Here is a 23233-nt window from a genome sequence, read left to right on the forward strand (position 1 = left end):
ATGTCCATCAGTCAAAGTTGATGGAATTTTTGCAAGATGAACAGACTTTTGGAGCAGGATGATGGTGATGGTTGCACAACAATGTGAATGTACTTAATGTCACTGAACTGTACACTTACAAATGGTTAATATGGGAAGGCTTCTCATAGGGAAAACAGGACGGTCTGAGATAGCCCTCGGAATATGTACAGAATCTACATAAGAAGAAAATGTAATGGTCGTAAGCAGGGTCTCTGGAGTCGGACGGACTTGGTTCAGATTCTACCACTTATTAGCTTTGTAACTCTGGTTGAGTTATGTAACCTATCTGTGCCTCAATTTCCTCATCTATAAAATGGGGATAATAATAGGGCACTTACCTCATAGGGTTGTGAGGATTAAATGAGTTTGTATATGTTTAGTGTGACAGAAGAGTGTTGTCTGACACATAGTAAGCATTACACACGTATCATTATTTTTTTTAAATTTAAATTTTTAGTTAAGTATAGTTACAATATTGTATTAGTTTCAGGTGTACAACATAGTGATTTGATATTTTTATAAATTATACTCCACATAAAGTTATTATACAATATTGGCTATTTTCTCTGTGCTGTACATTACATCCTTATATCTTATTTGTTTTTGTTTTTTTTTACATCTTTACTGAAGTATAATTGCTTTACAATGTTGTGTTAGTTTCTGCTGTATAACAAAGTGAATCAGCTATGCATATACATACATCCCCATATCCCCTCACTATTGCGTCTCCCTCCCCCGCCTCCCTACCCCACCTCTCTAGGTGGACACAAAGCACTGAGCTGATCTCCCTGTGCTATGTGGCTGCTTCCCACTAGCTATCTATTTTATATTTCGTATTTTATATTTTGTTATATATGTCCATGCCACTCTCTCTCTTCATCCCAGCTTACCCTTCCCCCTCAGAACCACTTTTTTATTTTTTAGATTCCATATATATGTGTTAGCATACGGTATTTGTTTTTCTCTTTCTGACTTACTTCACTCTGTATGACAGACTCATTGCTATTATTAAGCGAGGAAGGACCAGTACATTCTGGCCAGAAGGCATGGCTCAGCAAATGTGCAGAATGGGAATATGCAAATCTTATTTAGAGGGTTCCTGAAGGGGAACAGTCTGGCAAGAGCAATAGCCACAACTTACCAGTGACCAATCAGAGGGAGGGAAAGTGACTCTCCTGACACCGGCGTCTCTCCTAATAGCACAGAGGAGTGTAGGACACCCAGGTGAGGCCTCCCGAACCTTTGGGGCTCTGTTCCCACCAGTGCCTTTTCTGGGAGCTTCAGTAGGTGGCATTCTACCTGCTTTGAGCACTCACAGCCTGTCCTTACAGACCTTTTGAGCTGCTTTGGACTATTTCTTTGGACACATGTACCCAGACAAGGGCTCAGGAGGGAAACACATGGGACAGAATCCGGGATGTAGAACTTACCGCTCTGCGACAGCCAAATTGGGTGGCAGGGAGGTGAGCCCATTGCCCGTGAGGAGCAGGACACGGAGGTGTGGCAGAAGCCCCAGATCACAGATGGCCTCCGCAGCGAGGCTGTTGAAGGAAAGGTCCAGGAACTATGGCACAAAGATATAAGATGGGGAAACAGAAGCACTACTTGTGACAATGATGCTCATACATGAGGTGGGAGCTGGATTTTTTTTTTTTAACCTTCCAGGAGGGCCCATCGCCCACAGGCTAAAACCCTCCTGACTCTCAGGATTAACTTTCAAGGTCTACTAGAGTCATTCTACTATGTCCAACCTATTTGCCAGCCTCAGCCCCCATACTGCTAGCCTTTGTTTACCCCATGGTGCTGGCCAAAGTGACTGCTCCCCATTCCTTGCCACACCCCATGTAGAGATCTTTGCTTGAGCTTTTCACTCAAGAATGCCCTTTCTCCATGCATTTGAAACCAAGTCCTAAAAGGCCAGCTCAAAAGCTGCCTCCTTATAAAACCTTTCTTAATTCCCCAGCTAGATGGAATTTCTCCCTCCTCTGACTTTGAGTGCTTTATCTAGACTGTTCTGAGGTTACTGCTCACAGTCAGCCAGGTAACTGTGAAAACTGGACATAAGCCTGAGGAATAGGGTACTGGTACATGGATGTGCTGAGCAGGTGCTGGCACACAGTGGTGGACTAGGCTATAAACTCTCTGAGGTGAAGCACCTTGTCACTGTATTGACGTATCCTTATAATCTAGCATAGTACCTGGCACATAGTAGATGCACATTAAAAAAACAGCTGAAATGAACTGGCTTATTAGGACAATGACCCAAACTGACACCTCATCATAAAGCACTTTCTAACTAGCCATCTAGATTCATGAGATAGTTGACTTGAGTTAGGAGACCAGTCAGGAAACTGAGTTTCTCTCTGCAAAGACAAAGGCAACTGTGATAAATTATAGCACCCCAGTCTCTGGTCTCCCTCTTCTAGAAGAGCCTCTCTGGACACTCACTTTAGCTCTTACATACAAGTCTGCTCCCTCCCCTCTCCCTCTGTAACAGGGAAGAACCTTTGTACTCTATCACAAGTTAATCACTAAAGGAATGTTGCCTATAAGCTTAAATTATACATAATGGCCCATCTCTGGGAACCCCGCCTCCCAGGTAATGAGCATTAAGCTAAAATACCTTTATCTCACAGGAAACATCCTGACCAGGCCCACCTGTGAATGACTGCAGGAAGGAAGAAATTAACACATCCCCTCCGGAGGCTGACCAGAACCAGGAAATGTTAGATTTTACTCCCTCCTCTTTTAGTATAAAAGAAGCCTGAATTCTAACTCAGGCAAGATGGTTCTTTGGGACACTAGACCACCATCTTCTTGGTCTGCTGGCTTTCCAAATAAAGTCGCTATTCCTTGCCCTAACACCTTATCTCTCAATTTATTGGCTTGCTGTGTGGCAAGCAGTACTCGGTAATACCTCCACCAACACACACCCATAGACGCCTACTGAATGGGGCCAGTTTCTGCATCTTATCCCACTGGTGCAGGGACAAGGTTTCTGGTCCGCCACTTCAGTGAAATACAGTCAGTCACACATACACAACTGACTGCAGGTCATTGCTGGAGGAGGACTGGGTTTGGTACTCCACTTTAGTACTTAATTGACAGGCTCTGTAGACCTGGGTTTAAGTCCTGGCTAATTGTGTGACCTTGGGCAAATTATCAATACTTAACCAAGTTTCCTTATCTATAAAGTGGAAATAATAATAGATTTTTATGAGGAATTATGTAGGTAAAGCCTTTAGCATGAAGCCTAGTGCACCATAAATGCTTAATGTTGGCTGTCATGGTCATCACAATCCCTTCGTTCAAGGCCCCTATACTGAAGGCTTACTTTGAACCAGTCCCTGCCCTGTGTGAGCTCACAGCCTAGTTGGGCAGCTAGATACATATATGTGCCTGTTAAGTAGCAATGCTGCTGGGATAGATGTTTGAGTTCTACCAGGGGGTCCAGACGGGCTTCACGGAGCAGGTGATGCTTAAGCTGTCCTCAGAGACTAGTCGGTATTCACCAAATTGTTAAGGGCAAAAAGACTTTATTTCCAAATAAAGCATTACATACAAGTCTGCTCCCTCCCCTCTCCCTCTGTAATAGGGAAGAACCTTTGTACTCTATCACAAGTTAATCACTAAAGGAATGTTGCCTATAAACAACATTCCTTTAACACATCCCCTCCGGAGGCTGACCAGAACCAGGAAATGTTAGATTTTACTCCCTCAGCACAGCAGGTGGCATGTATAGAAGTCAGGAGGCAGCCTTGCTTATTCTGAGAACTGCAAATGGTTTGGGTATGACTAGAATCCATGGTATACAAAGGGCTTGATAGGACTGCACAGGCCATGAAAGATGCCCAGCACCAAAGGAATGCCGAGTTCATGCTGCCGAGAGTGAATTCCAAGTTTTGAGAGTTCACACAAATGGGTGATCCCACTTGGCAGGGGCAGAGAGAGAAGCCTTCAAGGATGAAGACCTGGAAAGCTGGCTTGGATAAACAGATAAAGATGGGGATCATTCTCTCCTTCATACACATATGTGGACAGTCAGCAATGGATTCTACCTCCTTAATATCTCTCATACTTGTTTCTTCCAATCCATTCTTTATACAGCAGCCATGCCACAGTGGTTTTTCTAAAATACAGTTCAGACCCTATTACTCCTCAGTTCCAAATCCTTCAATGGACCCGTTATCCATAGGATAAGATTCAAAGTCCCTCTAAGGCTCTCTACAGTCTCTCTTCTGTTACCTCACCAGGCTCATCTATTGCCACACTCTATGGTGTCTCACTCCATTCCAACCACACTGGGTTGTTCCATCAGTGTTCTAGCTCAGAAATTGGCAAACAAAGGCCTGTAAGCCAAATCCAACCTGCTGCCTGTTTTATATGGCCTGTGAGCTAAGAATGCTTTGTACATTTTTAAATGGTTAGGAAAAAAGCACAAAAAGAATAACATTGTATGAAAATTATGTAAAATTCAAATTTCAGCATCATAAAGTTTTATGGGAACCCAGCCCTGTCCCTTTGCTTACATACTGTCTACAACTGCTTTCCTTCTACAACAGCAGTGGACTAGTTATGACAGTTATGACTAGTTATGACTGTACGGACCGCCAAGTCTAGAATATTCACCGTATGGCCTCCTACCGAAAAAGTTTGCTGACCCTTGCTCTGGCTGCTTTGGCTATTTCACATCGGGTCCAAATCTGCTCTCTACAGAAGTAAGGGCAGCTCAAAGAAACGAATAGTCTTAGAACTGCAGGTCGCAGAATTTCACAGCTGGCCCAAAATTTACAGAGTGGGAAACTTAAGTTCCAGAGAGGTAAGTTCTTTGGCTGAGGAGGTATGGCAAAGTAGTGGCAGACCAAGACTAGAAACAAGGTCTCCTGACTTTCAGGGCAGAGCTGCAGCTGACTCTTTTTCAGGCCCGTATGCAGAGAATCAAATCATGACAAAGCTGTTTTCCTAAACTGACTCCTGAAGAGTTCTACTCTGGGTGACAGCCTTTCTGGCAAACAAGGACAGAAGATTCCTAACTTGGATGCTGCATCTGCTGAGTCACATCAAGTTTCATTACACATCAAAGTATTCACTGCCATGAGCTGCAAATTCAGGACATTTGACAGTTTTATCCTTTTTCTTAGAGAGCCCTTTCAAACCACCGAGAGATGAAAACAAATGATTGGCCAGGAGATTTCCTCTTCGCATTTATGTTCTGCATCTTGACTTTGGTCTGCTCTCTTATGTAAATAAATTCCCTTGGGTAGGGCTGGTCTGCTGGATAAATAATCTTCATCAGTTATTATCAAACTATGAAGTAGGGCCTCCCAAAAGCCCATTATGATCAACCAGTAAGTCAGCTGTGGGGTCAGAGCCTGTAGTCATGTCCCCTCCCTGTGGCCCACTGGCACTTGAAGTAGGGGTTTGAAATGGTAAGGATGAGGAAGGTAGGATGCCTGGCACAATGCATGATATATAGAAGCTCAATAACTACTTTTATAAAAAGCAAAATAAAAAATTAATGGAAGCTTATAATAAGCTCTCAGGCCTGTAGGTGAGGAAAGTGGCTCCCTGTATCTCTAGAGCCATCTGGAACCAGTTTCCCACTGTCTATAATAAACCCTGGTATAAAATGTTTTTAACCTAGCACAAAATTGCATCAGTTGTTGTAAATTTACTCTCTCCCTCTCCCTGTATTATTGGACCTTCAAGAGCTTTGCTTCCTGGATAAGCATGAGGACCACTCCTGTCAGAAATCATAGTAAAGCACTGTTATCCTCAATATGGCTGGAAACCACAGAGAAAAGGTACCATTACATTCAGTATAGCATGCTTTAAAAATGCAAGGACTTACAATCCATTTTAGGAAGATTACCATCCCAAGCGGTTAAAACTTCTTAAAACTTTGGCATGTAAAGGGCATCAACTCTTAAAAGTTCAGTTTTGTGGAAGGTCTCTCTATGGCCAGACCAGGTTAAATGAGGTTTTTATGAAGAATGGCCGACTCTTGACGTTTGTAGATTAAATAATTTAAGTTACCAGCTCTTTGGGGTAAACCCCAAGGCTCATGACATGCAGACATTTTGCTGAGGTGTGACTCTGAAGCTCTTCTAGAAGGCCAACATGTGGGGAAGGGCCCATTACCTAGTGAGTGAGCCTGGCCAGATGCCCGCCCCACACCTCAAGCCAGCTCTACTGTTCTCTACTCTCCATGTATGTAGACTCCCGGGTGGTGACAAAAGCTTTGTTTCTTTGCGAAAAATGATCCTAAAGTTTTCATGGATGTTGAAGAGGTGATTAACTTGAAGTATGAGAACATGTATAGACAATGCGTGACGATGGGAAATTTAATTTAGGAGAAAGCCAAGAGTGCAAACAAAGTTTTTTATATTTGTGAATACAAAACAGCTGTGGATGTACAAATGTCAAGAGTCTGCTATAGAACTTATAGCAGCCCTACTTTATTTCACACTCATCCCTGGGCCTATGGCCCATAACCTTATCCGAGCTCATTAGAACCAATCTGGCTCACCCATACCAGGATGGGTCTCTGGAATCGGTCCATAACGCCTCTAGTTCAGTGGGTCCAATTTGCTGTGTCTAGCACTTAACCTCCATGGCTCAACCCCCACTGGATCCAGATCTCCCCTCAAATTCTCCTTCCTACAGTACTCTATTCAAAATCACTCCTCTGCACAGACTCCTTTGGACATGACCTTTGGCATGTATTTTCCAAGACCATGCCCTGTGGCCAGAAGTATAATATATTCTCACCCACTGGCCACCACCTCCACCAGCCCCACTCCCTTATTACTACCACCAACTCCACCACCCACCCCAGAGGAACACCCTGAAGCAAGGTGGCTATAAAGGCCCAGAGAGCCCCTTCCCAACAGTTTTAATCAGTAGACTCCTTATACCCATTCCTTACAGGGATACAGGTGGGCACCAAAAACTCCCTACCTCCAACTTACTTCCAAGGACTTAAAGTCTCCATACTTCACGTAGACTGTTTTGATGCCATTAAATGCGAGCTCCAGTTCCCTTAAGACTGGAAATGTGTGAAATGCCTCTACAGGGGGAAGAGAAAGAGAGAAACGGTGGCTTGTGAAGGACGTAAGAGAAAGATATTAACAGCGGTCATTTACTGGGTTCCCACTGCGTTAGGCCAGACACTGTGTAAAGTGCTTTACATACATGGACACTAAATCTCTAAAAACCCTGAAAAAGAGGGATTACTACTTCCATTCCACTGCTGAAGAAACCAAGGCTTAGCTAGGCTAAGTGATTTGCTAGAAACAGAATTGCTGGTAAGTGGAAGGGCCAAGGACCGAATCTAAGCCTAATTCCAAAGCCCATTTTAAAAATGATCTTTATTATTTCTGGTTATAAAAGTGAAACATTCCAACCAAAAACCTTTAAAAAACACAGAAACATAAAAGTTCCCTTTAATCTCAACACCTAGAGGTAACTATTCAAAGCTTCATGTATAATACCCCAGACTTTTTCTCATGTGTATACTGACACACACACACACACACACACACACACTTCTTTTTACAAAAAGGGAATCATACTACACACGTTGTACTGTGACTTGCTTTTTTCCCTTAACAATATGACTTAAAGATTGTTCCAAGTCAAAACATATAGATCTGCATAATGTCTGAATTATGTTCTGTTGTATAGACATACCCTATTTTAGTTAACCATTCCCCTAGTGATAGTCGCTAGACTATCTGGATAAAAGGTTAAGAACACTCTTCCCCTTCTGCTTGAGAAGTGGACCTTGGGTTAACTTTCTAGCCTTCTTCCCTTGGTAACATGAAACAAATGGTATGGTCACTGTGTTATTAGGCAATATTGCTATGGTAAAAATGACCCCAGGTTAGTAAACCACATCTGGACTAGGAGAGACTATAAATGAACTATAACGATCTCAAGGGGGCACGATAAGTTTGGGCGTCTCTGTGTGTGGTGATGCCTATAACTGGACATGTCCTTTGCAGGAGCTCTGGGAGCCATGTCTATGGAGCGTTACAACAGCTATCTGATCCCATGGGGAACAAGGTTTCTAAGCCAGAGTGGCTCCTGCATCCACCCAATGAGAGCTTCATTGTTTTGGCCCTGAGCTAGGGGCCACAGAGAATGGCTCATGGATGGCTACATGAACAGCAGTGAGGATTCCACTGAAGAGGAACTGCTGACGCTGTGCCGCTGGCATACTGTGTGGAATTACTCAGAGCCTTCTAAGTGAACCTGGTGTCAAGTGTGGCCTATGGTGGTTTTGTGAGTTGGAATGTTCTGTAGAGCCTAATAGAAAGATGTGCTTTCGGGATGTTTCCAATGAACATCCTTGTACAAGTGTGTTTCTGTACAATAAATTCCTGGGAGTGGAACTAATAGACTATGTTAAGAGACATCGCCAAACTACCTTCCAAAGATGTTGCACCAATTTATTACACTTGATTATGAGAGTACCCATTTCCCTACCAGTGCTGGCAGTCATCAGTCCTTCTCATTTTTGTCAATATTTGATAGGCAGAAAATAGTACTTGGATGCTGTTTTATTTACTAGTGAGGATGAGCATCTTTTCATATGCCTGTTGCCTGTTTTTCAAGCCCATGCTCCTGACAGACCATGCTGTTTCCTCAAGGGCAGGGACTTCGTCACACGCTTCTTTAAAAACACCCCTCAACCTCAATGCATTTAAAACTAATTCATCTTATTTCTCCCTAAACCTGCCTCTCCTGTAGTGCTGTCTGTCTCAGTAAATCCTCTTGGTTCCTCCCTTTCTCTACATGCCCATTTACCAAGTCTGGTTATTTCTACCTCCTCTTGAATCTCTGTCTCTCTCAATCCCCTCCATCCTTATTGCCACAGCCCTGGTTGAGGCCTCACCTCCTCTCTCCTGGAAAAATGAAACCATCTTCCAGGTTTCCTGGCTTCCATCTTATAATCCACGCTCCTCACAGCCACCACTGAGCCTCTCTATTTCAAAGCCTTCCAAGGCTCTCTTTTGCCTGCAGGATTAAGTCCAAGTCACCCAGGGTCCATGATAATATAGTCCTTGCCCACCTTTCTAGTCTCCATTCTCCCCTACCTATATACCCTGCACACATACAAAGCTTCCTCAGGGCCACTGATCACTGCTCTGCTGGCCTGAAATGCCTTCTCACCTTCTAATTCCTGAGTCACTCCTATTCGTGTTTTAGGTCTCAGCCTACATACTCTTCTTCTCAGAAGTTTCCTCTGACACTCTAGGCCCGGTTGATGCCCTGGTTGATTTTCTGATTCCCTCTATCATGGCACTGACCATATGTATACCCTGCTATAACTGAGCTCACCAGAACAGGAACTGGACACACTGATTTCTAAAAGCCAAGCAGTCATATAGTCCTGACACCCAGCAGGGGTCGCTGTGGATCTGCTGAATAAACAAGAAGCCTTTACAGTCCTACAGGAGCTTTCAAGGACTTAACAATTTCTTACATGCAGTCCCTTGGTATCTGCAGGGGATTGGGTCCACCACTCCCACCCTAACCCCCACCTCCACCACCATCCTGCATCACCACCATGGACACCAAAATCATGGATGCTCAAGTCCCCTGTATAGAATGATGCAGTGTTTGCATATAACCTGTGCCCAGCCTCCTGTGTACTTTAAATCATCTCTAGGTTACCAATGATACCTAACATAATGTAAATGCTCCGTAAATTGTAAATACAATGTATATGCTACGTAAGTAGTTGCCAGTGCATGGCAAACTCAAGTTTTGCATTTTGGAACTTTCCAGAATTTTTTTTCAAATATTTTCCATCCATATTTGGTTGAATCTGTGGATGTGGAATCCACAGATATGGAGGGCTGACTGTACTTATCTCATCTGAGTCTACAAGGTATCGTGCCTTGGGGAGGAAAAAAGGAAGGGCATTATCTCCATTTACAGTTAGAGAAGCAGGAGCTCACAGAGAAATGTTCTGAGTAGGCAGTGCCAGCTCTGAACTGGAGTCAGGTCTGTGTGTTCTCCCTCACCCAGCCTACTGCACTCCAAAAAAAGGGATGCGTGGCCAGTCACAGGTGGACTGACAGGCAAGTTCCAGCACGAGAGACTGGCTGTGACAGCCAAGAGGCAGAAGGTAGTTTTCAGGAAGAAAACTTACCTAGAGGCAGTAGGTTTTCTGAGGCATTGATGTAAATCACAGAATTAAAATGCTTGAAGTCCTTTTCCTTAGCCTGTGAGAAGGCATTTCAAAGAACACAAGATTAGTTCCCTGCCTGCAGGCCTTGCTGAAGCTCCAGAGCTGCTGTCAGAAGGAGCAAAGATCTCAAGGGGTAAGAACAAGAGCAGATACTTGTTAAAGGCAGGAAGGTCTTTTCTGCTTCTTTTTTTTCTATTATGAAATAATTCAAATGTTCAGAAAAGTATAGTGAATGTTACTCTGAAGGCCCGTGTAACCACTATCCAGCTTTAATAAATCCTAGTATTTTGCTGTCTTTGCTTCAAATCTCTTTAAAGAAACAGAACACTACAGAGAGTTGACCACCACCACTCCCCCTAACGTATCCATCCCCAATCATACTCTTCTCCCTCTCTCCCACAGATAACAGCTATCCTGAATTGGTGATTATCACTCCCATACCTGTTTTATACTTGTATTACATGTATGTGTATCCATAAACCATAAATAGTGTTATTTACATGTTTTAAAACTTTATATCAAATGCCATCATACTGTAGATATCATTCTGCAATCTGCCTTCTTAACTCAACACTATGTGTTTGAGATTCACTTGTGTTGAGACACAGATCTTTTTAGATTTACTTATGTTGATACATTTTAACTGCTATGTGGCATTATATAAGCAACCTCTCTTTATATGCCATGGAAAGCCTACAAACCGAAAATATATGCCATACGTGGTATACAGCAATACACTGGTTAATGGTAGGCCACAAATCTAGCTCTATGCTACCTATTAGCCAGTGCAAAGAAAGAAACATGACTCATTACATAAGTCACAGAGTCTGCGAGTTGAGAACAAACCAGCATCTTGGAAGAACCACTACCACTCCTGGCACTGAAACCTGAAATTTCTCCTGTAGGCTCTTCTGATGGGAACTCAGTGTCATACAATGAATCACACCCCAATAAAATTCTATGCACATTCAAACCACTTCCATAAGGCTATTTATTTCTTTTAACTCACTTCACATGGGATAATGGCAACACCAAATACATAGCAAAAGATTGTGTCTGTGAATGTTGTTTCCACCCAGTGAGTCCCTGTCTGACCCTCCCCCTCCCTATGACCAGATTCCCAGCCCCCAAGGACTCTGGAAGTACAATGGTCCAAGAGCCAGGAGCTACCTCAGGTCTGGCTCACCCCAATCACATCTCTGCTGGCTGGCCTTACCTTGGAGAACTTCAGGCCGCTCACATTAATGTTGCATAGGTCGGACGGATTCTTTACACAGTGGTGCTTCAGCTGGAACACAGTGCAGACAATCAGCGTCAAGGCCCCAACACAGCTTATGTAATTGGCCAAGACAACAAATGACTCCCTGTTGAGGAGGGCAGCCTGGCACAGTGGAAAGAGCATGGGCTTCGGAGCTGCTCAGAATCAAGCTGCCACCTCAGCTCTCCCACCTCTGTTTCCCATCTGTAAGGTGGGGATGGAAACATTGACTTTACATGGTTCTTAGGAAGATTCCTGCCTCTTTGTTCCTTCTCTGTCTTTTCTGGGCCCCACTTCCTCTACTTGGCTCTTAAAAAAATCAGTATTTCCGGGGCTTTACTAATCTCATACATTTGTCATAATTTGTGTGCTTGTTCATTCATTCATTTATTCACTAAATATTTACTAAGCACTACTTTGGGCCACGTTTTGTGCTAAATATATCAACAAACTTTCTCCTAATCCTAACTGAACTTTTTGACATAAGTATGATTATGTCTCTTCATAAATGAGAAAAGCAAGGCTAAAAGAGATAAAGTGACTTCCCTAAGGTCCCACAGCTAGTAAGTGATAGATCTATGATTTGAATCCAAATCTGTAATCACTAAACACTATGCTCTTAGGACTACCATAAGTTGCCCTTCACAATTAAAAAGTCAGAAGAAAATCTCAGCTTTGGAGTTTCTATTTCTGTTTAATCCAACACCATTCTTTTTTTCAGTTAATCATTTAGTTATGGTACCTTTTATGTTTAGGCATGGAACTAGGAATTTAAAAGACAATGTATAAGAAGCAGAAATATTCCATGCCTCCTGAAAGCTTAAAACTGCATGGAAGCCAAGGAGCAAGCAAGTATTTATAAACGTGATAAATATTTTAAAGGAGAAATTCAAGATGCTATGGGAGACAGTAACAGGAGGTCCTAACCTCAGTGTGGAAGTGAGGAAATACTCACTTGAGGAAGTAATATTTCAGCTGATACCTAAGTGCTAAGTAGAAGTTGGTCCCATGAAAGTGGGTAGCAGGGGTCGTGAAAATTATCAAGGCAGGTGAAAGCAAGGTGCTTTTGATAGGATGAAAAACAAAGTAAGGCTAGGGAGGCAGTCATCAGATCATTTGTGTCCATGTTGGCTCTGTAAAGGAGCGTGGATTTTATCCTATAGTCAATGGAAATCTGTCAGAGGTTTTTTGGCAGGGGGCTAATAGAAATTTTATAAAAATTGCTATGTCTGACACACGCAGAAAGGATGAGAAGACAGGAAAGGGTGGTGAGAGACCACTGTACTAGACATTGTTAACTGGCTTCTCTAGAGCCACTTCTCTACTTCTTCCTTGTTAAAGAACCCCAATATCATTCACATTTCTCTGAGTGGATATATCCTTCAACTCCAACTCCACAGGCTAAGTCTTGACTTTGTCTAATCCAGTCATGGTGGTCATGTTCCCCTAACCATTGACTGTTGGGATTTGTGATACAGGTTTGGCCAAGACAGTGACAATCCCTTTTCTACCTCTGGACGTTATCCTTTAAATGTGATGACCAGAGTTCAGCAGCCCTCTCAGGATCATGAAGGCAATCAGCCCAAGAGGACAAGCTAATGTGCCAAGGATATAAGAGCAGAGAGATGGAGGAACCTGGGACTTGGAAGAAGTCATTAAACCAATGAATTAACCTACCCTAGAATAATAATGCCTCTGGCTTCTTTTTATGTGAAACAAAAGCAGGCTAGTTGGTTCAAACTATAATAGTTAGGAAGTTACTGAATTAGTCCAATAAAAGATGATGGTAGCCCAGATTAAGGTGGTGGCAGGGCAGATGAAGAGAAGAATACAGATTTGACAACTAATGAAAGTACCAGGGCTTGGTAATGGCAGGGATGAGGGTGGTGAGGGAGAGGCACATGCCAAGGATAACCCCAAGTTACTTGCTTGGTGACTGGGTAGACAGTATTGAGACCATCATTGAGACCATGTATTAAACACTAGAAAAGAGGTGTTTCGGGGACTTGGAGTAAGGGGACTGGTGTAGAAGGTCAATATGAAGTGCCAGTGAAATGTTCATATCCAATAGGCGGGTAGGTACCCCATTACTCTGAAAAGCATCCTTGATGCTTCTGCTATCCAAAGTGGCAACATGGGTAACAAGCTATCTCAATTAATGGGGGATGTACATGTTGAAAACAAAGGGGAAAAGAAGAGTCCTATGGGAAGTGTTTCTGCCCCTCCTCAGTACTGTTGCTTCAGTCCTCCTCATTCCCAGTGAGAAGTGGACCTAATAATCAAAGAAATTCCACAGGACTCTGCAAAAAGCTTATACTATCCACCTTGAGTGGAGATGTAACCAGCTGCCTCCTTGAAGCTCTCTTTCAGCATCTGATCTGTGCAGAAACCTATCTCTTGGGAACCATAAGCAAAGCCTGGGTACAAAGTAGGCTGCCATGGAGTTCTTCTTAGGGAGCTATGAGCACTGGACTGCACATGAACATTGGTTTACAAAGTGTGTCTTTCTTTGCAAAGCCACTGCAGCATTGCACAGAGCAGATGTGAAATTACCTGGCTGGTCTCTAACACAGCCACCCCAGTGCCCTTTGTAAAGCCTGCCCCAGACACTGGGTATATCTAGTCAGCATCCCTGGCTTTCAGCCAGACACTAAACCCAAAGGACAAAGGTTGTGGTATGTGGGGCCTCCCCAATCCCCCTGCTCCTAGAGAGATCTCCCCAGAGCAGAGCAGGAATCTTTATACTCTACTAGGTGCTAGAATACGATTTTTCAATTTACTGTTCCCCCTGACCTACTGCTTTGCCTCTCTGGCTCAATTAAGACTTTTTACCTGATAAAATATAAAGGCACAGCCTTTGCAATTGGTAGACCAGAGTTCTACTTCTGAATAGTTCTAATCCTGGGTAAACCAGAGTCCTAATTACTAGCTGAGGGACCTTGGCCAAGGCAAATTACTTCTTGGGTCCTCAGTTTTCTCATCTGCACAATGGCAACAACATAATAGGGATGATAATACCTATCTTATAAGGTGGATGTAAAGAAAGTTTTACATATAAAGAAAGCTCTGGGTCCCTTCATCATCCTGGCTATACTCAATTTGCCAAGATCACTCTAATAGTTTGGGGTGGATTGGGGGTAACTGTACCAGAGGGAATCAGGGCAAGTCCTTGCCCCCCACCAAGACAGCTGTCAGCTGGTGCTGCCAGCCTTTCAGGATGCATTTACTCTCACCAGAAAAGCCTGGTCCAGCACGTGTCCCGGAGTGTCCACTTGGTTTTTCTGTCGAGACCCTTTCTTTCCTCCAACCTCAAAAGAAACCTTCTGGCTTTCCTGACCTTCAGCTCGTGCTTCAACCACACCCCTGGGCTTCTTCTTGAGGCTACATTTCCGAGCCACTAACCAGTGTCCTCGGCCTGTTGAGAAGATCAGAACAGTGACAAGGAGCAAACTCCTCCAAAGCCACAACTTGTGCAATTACAGAATGTTTATCTTTAATACTAAAACAAAAATTAGCTCCTCATTACCTAATATGCACCAGATACCATGCTGCAGCTGGGGAGGGGGAGCGTCTATATACCTGTCTTATTTAATTGGCCCCCAACCCCAAACCCAGTGAAGACATGCTACTGCCCCCATTTCACAGACAAAAAGGCTAAGACTCAAAGTGTAGAATGACTTGCCCAATTCCTTCCTCCACATTTTTGCCTCCAAACTCTAATTGTTCCTTCAAGATTGTAGATAAAGTATTTCCTATTCTGTGACACCTTCCCTGACTCTCCTCAGCAGAGCTGATCATTTTTTCCTGAGCAAACTAGTTATTGCCCCATTTGTCATCTCTTGGGTAAAGGTAAAGCCCATTGTGTGACACCAACTCAGTGGGCTACATCTTCCCAGAACTTACCCTGGATTCTATCATTATACAGCAAAAGTTGCATTAGGAGCTCAGGGTAAGAAAGTGAGAGGACAGCTGGCATTTTTTAAAGACCCAATAATACATGCTCACTGTAGAACAAACTAGAAAATGTATGTTAAGTAAAAAGAAGAATATGAGGTTTACTAGTAAGCCCACCTAACAAAAATCATGACAACATTCTGGAATCTGTTCTCTCCTTCATCACTAGTTTATTCATTGTAATCTGTAATTATTGTATTTGTTCGCTTGCTTATTGTCTGTCTTGCCCTCTACAGTGGAAGCTCCATGAGAGCAGACTTTGATTCACTCATCTCAGTATTCCCAGGGCCTGCACAGAGCTTACCACACTGTGAGTGTTGCTGAACTTACCCTGAGCCACAGCTCTCACCCACAATCATCCATTCAGACCTTTTCTGAGCATCTACTTTGCGCCAGGAGCTGGGGCTATGGAGAAGAATACAACGGAGGATTCGAAGGAGCTCAATAACGTAAAGGGTGCTGTGAAGCCCAGAGCGGGGAGCTACCAGCCTAGGGCATGAGCTAGATCTTGTATGTTGAAAGCTGACTAGGTGGAGATGGAAAAACCAAAGATTGGGACGGCACAGAAGAACAGCACAGAGCTGTGGGAACCAGCTTGGTGCCCCTGACCACTGGCTCTCTGCCTGCATAGCCCGCTACCCATGCCTCAAGGGCTCACCTTCACTCACCTGACCACTGCTGCTAATCCTGCATCTTGGATGCAGCTCCCATCCTACGTCTGACGTGAGCCAGTTCCTATTCCCATCCTGGGCCTGACAGCCCAGGCACTCATTTCCCAGGGCTGCCCCCGTCTGGGCCATGGACCTTTGTCCTATCCCAATAGCCCAAAGTCCTAGAGCCTCCAGCCTGAGTTGGTGCCAAAACTGCCAACAGAGCCAGGAAGGAAGGCCTGGAGTGTGTGGGGAGATAGACCTGAGGGAAAAGAGATGAGGCTGGAGAGGTCAGCAGAGTCAGATCTCAACCAGAATAAGAAGTTTGGGTTTTAATGGGGTAGGCTTTTAGCAGGAAGAGTATTCATGGGAAGGTTTTTTTCCCCTGTAAATTTTCATTTTGAGATAATTTCAGACTTCCCGAAAAGCTGTAAAAATAATACAGAGTTCCTGTACAGCTTTCACTCAGGTTCCCTAATGTTAACATCTTACATAATCATAATACAATGGTTAAAACCAAGAAATTAACACTGGCATAATATTAGTAATGAATCTACAGCCTTTCTTTGATTTTTGTCAGTCTGCTCACTAATGTTCTCTTTCTGTTCCAGGATCCAATCCAAGATCTCACATTTCATTTAGTTGTCACATCTGCTTAGTTTCCCTCAAACTGTGACCGTTCTGTAGTCTCTATTTTTCTTGTGTGATCTTGACACTTCTGAAGAGTACTAGTCAACTGCTTTATCAAATGTCCCTCAATTTGAGTTTGTTTGATGTTTTCCCATAATTAGACTAAGGCCTTGCAGTTTGGCAAGAAGTGATGCTGTGCCCTCCTCAGCACAAAATGTCAGGGCATACATGATGTCAATATGTCTTATTACTGGTGATGTTTATTTTGATCACTCGGCCAGGGTGGTATCGGCTTAGTTTCTCTTAGTTACTAAGAAGTCCCTTTCTAATTAATAAAGATAGCTCAAGACTATACAAATATCCTGTTTCTCATCATACTTTGACCCACTAATCCTAGCATCTGTGATGATTAATTTTGTGTCAACTTGACTAGACTATGGTAAGCAGTTAGTCAATCAAACACTAATCTAGGTGTTGCTGTGAAGGTATATTGTAGATGTGGCTAACATCCACAACCAGCTGACTTTAAGTAAAGGAGACTATCCTTGATAATGTGTGGGTCTCACCCACTCACTTGAAAGACCTTAAAAGCAAATACAGCTCGGGGGGAAGATGGCGGAAGAGTAAGACGGAGATCACCTTCCCCCCCCCCACAGATACACCAGAAATACATCTACACGTGGAACAACTCCTACAGAACACCTACTGAACGCTAGCAGAAGACCTCAGACCTCCCAAAAGGCAAGAAACTCCCCACGTACCTGGGTAGGGAAAAAGAAAACAAGAAAAAAGAGACAAAAGAATAGGGACGGGACCTGCACCAGTGGGAGGGAGCGGTGAAGCTGGAAAGGTTTCCACACACTAAGAAGCCCCTTCGCAGGAGGAGACTGCGGGTGGCGGAGGGGGGGAGCTTCGGAGCCGTGGAAGACAGCGCAGCAACAGAGGTGCGGAGGGCAAAGCGGGGAGATTCCCGCACAGAGGACCGGTGCCAACCGGCACTCACCAGCCCGAGAGGCTTGTCTGCTCACCCGCCGGGGCGGGAGGGGCTGCGAGCTGAGGCTCGGGCTTCGGTAAGAGCGCAGGGAGAGGACTGGGGTTGGCAGCGTGAACACAGCCTGAAGGGGTTAGTGCACCATGTGTAGCCGGGAGGGAGTCCGGGAAAAGGTCTGGAGGTGCCGAAGAGGCAAGAGACTTTTTCTTCCCTCTCTGTTTCCTGCTGCGCAAGGAGAGAGGATTAAGAGAGCTACTTAAAGGAGCTCCAGAGACGGGCGCGAGCCGCGGCTAAAAGCGCGGGCCCCAGAGACAGGCAGGAGACCCTAAGGCTGCTGCTGCCGCCACCAAGAAGCCTGTGTGCGAGCACAGGTCACTATCCACACCTCACTTCCGGGGAGCCTGTGCAGCCCGCCACTGCCAGGGTCCCAGGATCCAGGGACAACTCCCCCGGGAGAATGCATGGCACGCCTCAGGCTGTTGCAATGTCACACCGGGCTCTGCAGCCGCAGGCCCGCCCCGCACTACGTGCCCCCCCTCCCCCCAAGGCCTGAGTGAGCCACAGCCCCCGAATCAACGGCTCCTTTAACCCCGTCCTGTCTGAGCGAAAAACTGACACCCTCTGGCGACCTACACGCACAGGCGGGGCTAAATCCAAAGCTGAGCCCCTGGGAGCTGTGAGAACAAAGAAGAGAAAGGGAAATTTCTCCCAGCAGCCTCAGAAGCAGTGGATTAAAGCTCCACAATCAACTTGATGTACCCTGCATCTGTGGAATACGTGAATCGACAACGAATCATCCCAAATTGAGGAGGTGGACTTTGACAGCAAGACTTATGATTTTTTTCCCCTTCTCCTCTTTTTGTGAGTGTGTATGTGCATGCTTCTGTGTGAGATTCTGTCTGTATAGCTTTGCTTCCACCATTTGTCCTAGGGTTCTATCCGTACGTTTTTTTCCTTTTTTTCTTAATAATTATTTTTTAATTTAATAACTTTACTACATTTTATTTTACTTTATCTTCTTTCTTTCCTTCTTTTTACCTTCCTGCTCTCCTTCCTTTGTCCCACCGTCCCTCCCTCCCTTTCTTTCTTTCCTTCTTTCCTTTTCTTTCTTTCTTTCTTTCTTCCTTCCTTCCTCCCTCCCTCCCTCCCTTCCTTTCTTTCTTTCTTCCTACTTCTACTAATTCTTTCTCTCTACTTTTTATCCCTTTTCTTCTGAGCCGTGTGGATGAAAGGCTCTTGGTGCTGCAGCCAGGACTCAGTGCTGTGCCTCTGAGGTGGGAGAGCCAACTTCAGGACACTGGTCCACAAGAGACCTCCCAGCTCCACATAATATCAAATGGCGAAAATCTCCCAGAGATCTCCATCTCAACACCAGCACCCAGCTTCACTCAACGACCAGCAAGGTACACTGCTGGACACCCTATGCCAAACAACTAGCAAGACAGGAACACAACCCCACCCATTAGCAGAGAGGCTGCCCAAAATCATAATAAGTCCACAGACACCCCAAAACACACCACCAGATGTGGACCTGCCCACCAGAAAGACAAGATCCAGCCTCATCCACCAGAACACAGGCACTAGTCCCCTCCACCAGGAAGCCTACACAACCCACTGAACCAACCTTAGCCACTGGGGACAGACACCAAAAACAACGGGAACTACGAACCTGCAGCCTGCAAAAAGGAGACCCCAAACACAGTAAGATAAGCAAAATGAGAAGACAGAAAAACACACAGCAGATGAAGGAGCAAGATAAAAACCCACCAGACCTAACAAATGAAGAGGAAATAGGCAGTCTACCTGAAAAAGAATTCAGAATAATGATAGTAAAGATGATCCAAAATCTTGGAAATAGAATGGACAAAATGCAAGAAACATTTAACAAGGACCTAGAAGAACTAAAGATGAAACAGACAATGATGAACAACACAATAAATGAAATGAAAAATACTCTAGATGGGATCAATAGCAGAATAACTGAGGCAGAAGAACGGATAAGTGACCTGGAAGATAAAATAGTGGAAATAACTACTGCAGAGCAGAATAAAGAAAAAAGAATGAAAAGAACTGAGGACAGTCTCAGAGACCTCTGGGACAACATTAAACGCACCAACATTCGAATTATAGGGGTTCCAGAAGAAGAAGAGAAAAAGAAAGGGACTGAGAAAATATTTGAAGAGATTATAGTTGAAAACTTCCCTAATATGGGAAAGGAAATAGTTAATCAAGTCCAGGAAGCACAGAGAGTCCCATACAGGATAAATTCAAGGAGAAATACGCCAAGACACATATTAATCAAACTGTCAAAAACTAAATACAAAGAAAGCATATTAAAAGCAGCAAGGGAAAAACAACAAATAACACACAAGGGAATCCCCATAAGGTTAACAGCTGATCTCTCAGCAGAAACTCTACAAGCCAGAAGGGAGTGGCAGGACATACTGAAAGTGATGAAGGAGAAAAACCTGCAACCAAGATTACTCTACCCAGCAAGGATCTCATTCAGATTTGATGGAGAAATTAAAACCTTTACAGACAAGCAAAAGCTGAGAGAGTTCAGCACCACCAAACCAGCTTTACAACAAATGCTAAAGGAACTTCTCTAGACAAAAACACAAGAGAAGGAAAAGTCCTATAATAACGAACCCAAAACAATTTAGAAAATGGGAATAGGAACATACATATCGATAATTACCTTAAATGTAAATGGACTAAATGCTCCCACCAAAAGACACAGATTGGCTGAATGGATACAAAAACAAGACCCATATATATGCTGTCTACAAGAGACCCACTTCAGACCTAGAGACACATACAGACTGAAAGTAAGGGGATGGAAAAAGATATTCCATGCAAATGGAAACCAAAAGAAAGCTGGAGTAGCAATTCTCATATCAGACAAAATAGACTTTAAAATAAGGACTATCAGAAGAGACAAAGAAGGACACTACATAATGATTAAGGGATCGATCCAAGAAGAAGATATAACAATTGTAAATATTTATGCACCCAACATAGGAGCACCTCAATACATAAGGCAAAAACTAGCAGCCATAAAAGGGGAAATCGACAGTAACACATTCATAGTAGGGGACTTCAACACCCCACTTTCACCAATGGACAGATCATCCAAAATGAAAATAAATAAGGAAACACAAGCTTTAAATGATACATTAAACAAGATGGACTTGATTGATATTTATAGGACACTCCATCCAAAAACAACAGAATACACATTTTTCTCAAGTGCTCATGGAACATTCTCCGGGATAGATCATATCTTGGGCCACAAATCAAGCCTTGGTAAATTTAAGAAGACTGAAATTGTATCAAGTATCTTTTCCGACCACAACACTATTAGACTAGATATCAATTACGGGAAAAGATCTGTAAAAAATACAAACACATGGAGGCTAAACAATACACTACTTAATAACGAAGTGATCACTGAAGGAATCAAAGAGGAAATTAAAAAATACCTAGAGACAAATGACAATGGAGACATGACGACCCAAAACCTATGGGATACAGAAAAAGCAGTTCTAAGAGGGAAGTTTATAGCAATACAAGCCCACCTTAAGAAACAGGAAACATCTTGAATAAACAACCTAACCTTGCACCTAAAGCAATTAGAGACAGAAGAACAAAAAACCCCAAAGTTAGCAGAAGGAAAGAAGTCATAAAAATCAGATCAGAAATAAATGAAAGGGGCTTCCCTGGTGGCGCAGTGGTTGAGAGTCCGCCTGCCGATGCAGGGGACATGGGTGATAAACAAAATTGATAAACCATTAGCCAGACTCATCAAGAAAAAAAGGGAGAAGACTCAAATCAATAGAATTAGAAATGAAAAAGGAGAAGTAACAACTGACACTGCAGAAATACAAAGGATCATGAGAGATTACTACAAGCAACCCTATGCCAATAAAATGGACAACCTGGAAGAAATGGACAAATTCTTAGAAATGCACAAACTACCAAGACTGAATTAGGAAGAAATAGAAAGTATGAACAGACCAATCACAAGCACTGAAATTGAAACTGTGATGAAAAATCTTCCAACAAACAAAAGCCCAGGACCAGACGGCTTCACAGGCGAATTCTATCAAACATTTAGGGAAGAGCTAACACCTATCCTTCTCAAACTCTTCCAAAATATAGCAGAGGGAGGAACACTCCCAAACTCATTCTACGAGGCCACCATCACCTTGATACCAAAACCAGACAAGGATGTCACAAAGAAAGAAAACTACAGGCCAATATCACTGATGAACATAGATGCAAAAATCCTCAACAAAATACTAGCAAACAGAATCCAACAGCACATTAAAAGGATCATACACCATGATCAAGTGGGGTTTATTCCAGGAATGCAAGGATTCTTCAATATACGCAAATCTATCAATGTGATTAACCATATTAACAAATTGAAGGAGAAAAACCATATGATCATCTCAATAGATGCAGAGAAAGCTTTTGACAAAATTCAACACCCATTTATGATAAAAACCCTGCAGAAAGTAGGTGTAGAGGGAACTTTCCTCAATATAATAAAGGCCGTATATGACAAGCCCACAGCCAACATCATCCTCAATGGCGAAAAACTGAAAGCATTTCCACTAAGGTCAGGAACAAGACAAGGTTGCCCACTCTCACCACTCTTATTCAACATAGTTTTGGAAGTTTTAGCCACAGCAATCAGAGAAGAAAAGGAAATAAAAGGAATCCAAATCGGAAAAGAAGAAGTAAAGCTGTCACTGTTTGCAGATGACATGATACTATACATAGAGAATCCTAAAGATGCTACCAGAAAACTACTAGAGCTAATCAATGAATTTGGTAAAGTAGCAGGATACAAAATTAATGCACAGAAATCTCTGGCATTCCTATATACTAACGATGAAAAATCTGAAAGTGAAATCAAGAAAACACTCCCATTTACCATTGCAACAAAAAGAATAAAATATCTAGGAATAAACCTACCTAAGGAGACAAAAGACCTGTATGCAGAAAATTATAAGACACTGATGAAAGAAATTAAAGATGATACAAACAGATGGAGAGATATACCATGTTCTTGGATTGGAAGAATCAACATTGTGAAAATGACTCTACTCCCCAAAGCAATCTATAGATTCAATGCAATCCCTATCAAACTACCACTGGCATTTTTCACAGAACTAGAACAAAAAATTTCACAATTTGTATGGAAACACAAAAGACCCCGAATAGCCAAAGCAATCTTGAGAACAAAAAATGGAGCTGGAGGAATCAGGCTGCCTGACTTCAGACTATACTACAAAGCTACAGTAATCAAGACAGTATGGTACTGGCACAAAAACAGAAAGATAGATCAATGGAATAGGATAGAAAGCCCAGAGATAAACCCATGCACATATGGTCACCTTATCTTTGATAAAGGTGGCAGGAATATACAGTGGAGAAAGGACAGCCCCTTCAATAAGTGGTGCTGGGAAAACTGGACAGGTACATGTAAAAGTATGAGATTAGATCACTCCCTAACACCA

At 43.2% G+C, this 23233-nt stretch overlaps 1 protein-coding gene across 1 annotated transcript in view; it reads right to left on the reverse strand.

Annotated features, from left to right (window-relative positions):
* Nucleotides 1–23233, reverse strand: part of XRRA1 (X-ray radiation resistance associated 1) — a 102569-nt gene that overhangs the window by 75187 nt on the left and 4149 nt on the right. Inside the window, exons 2-6 of the mRNA XM_007448101.1 lie at nucleotides 14714–14895; nucleotides 11463–11510; nucleotides 10184–10256; nucleotides 6993–7090; nucleotides 1452–1585 (exon numbers count right to left, since the gene is read on the reverse strand). Of these exons, the coding sequence (XP_007448163.1) occupies nucleotides 1452–1585; nucleotides 6993–7090; nucleotides 10184–10256; nucleotides 11463–11510; nucleotides 14714–14895 (535 nt within the window). The remainder of the gene's footprint in view (nucleotides 1–1451; nucleotides 1586–6992; nucleotides 7091–10183; nucleotides 10257–11462; nucleotides 11511–14713; nucleotides 14896–23233) is intronic.

This window comes from Lipotes vexillifer, unplaced genomic scaffold, assembly GCF_000442215.2.
Source record: "Lipotes vexillifer unplaced genomic scaffold, Lipotes_vexillifer_v1.1 scaffold640, whole genome shotgun sequence".
Taxonomy (NCBI): Eukaryota; Metazoa; Chordata; class Mammalia; order Artiodactyla; family Lipotidae; genus Lipotes; species Lipotes vexillifer.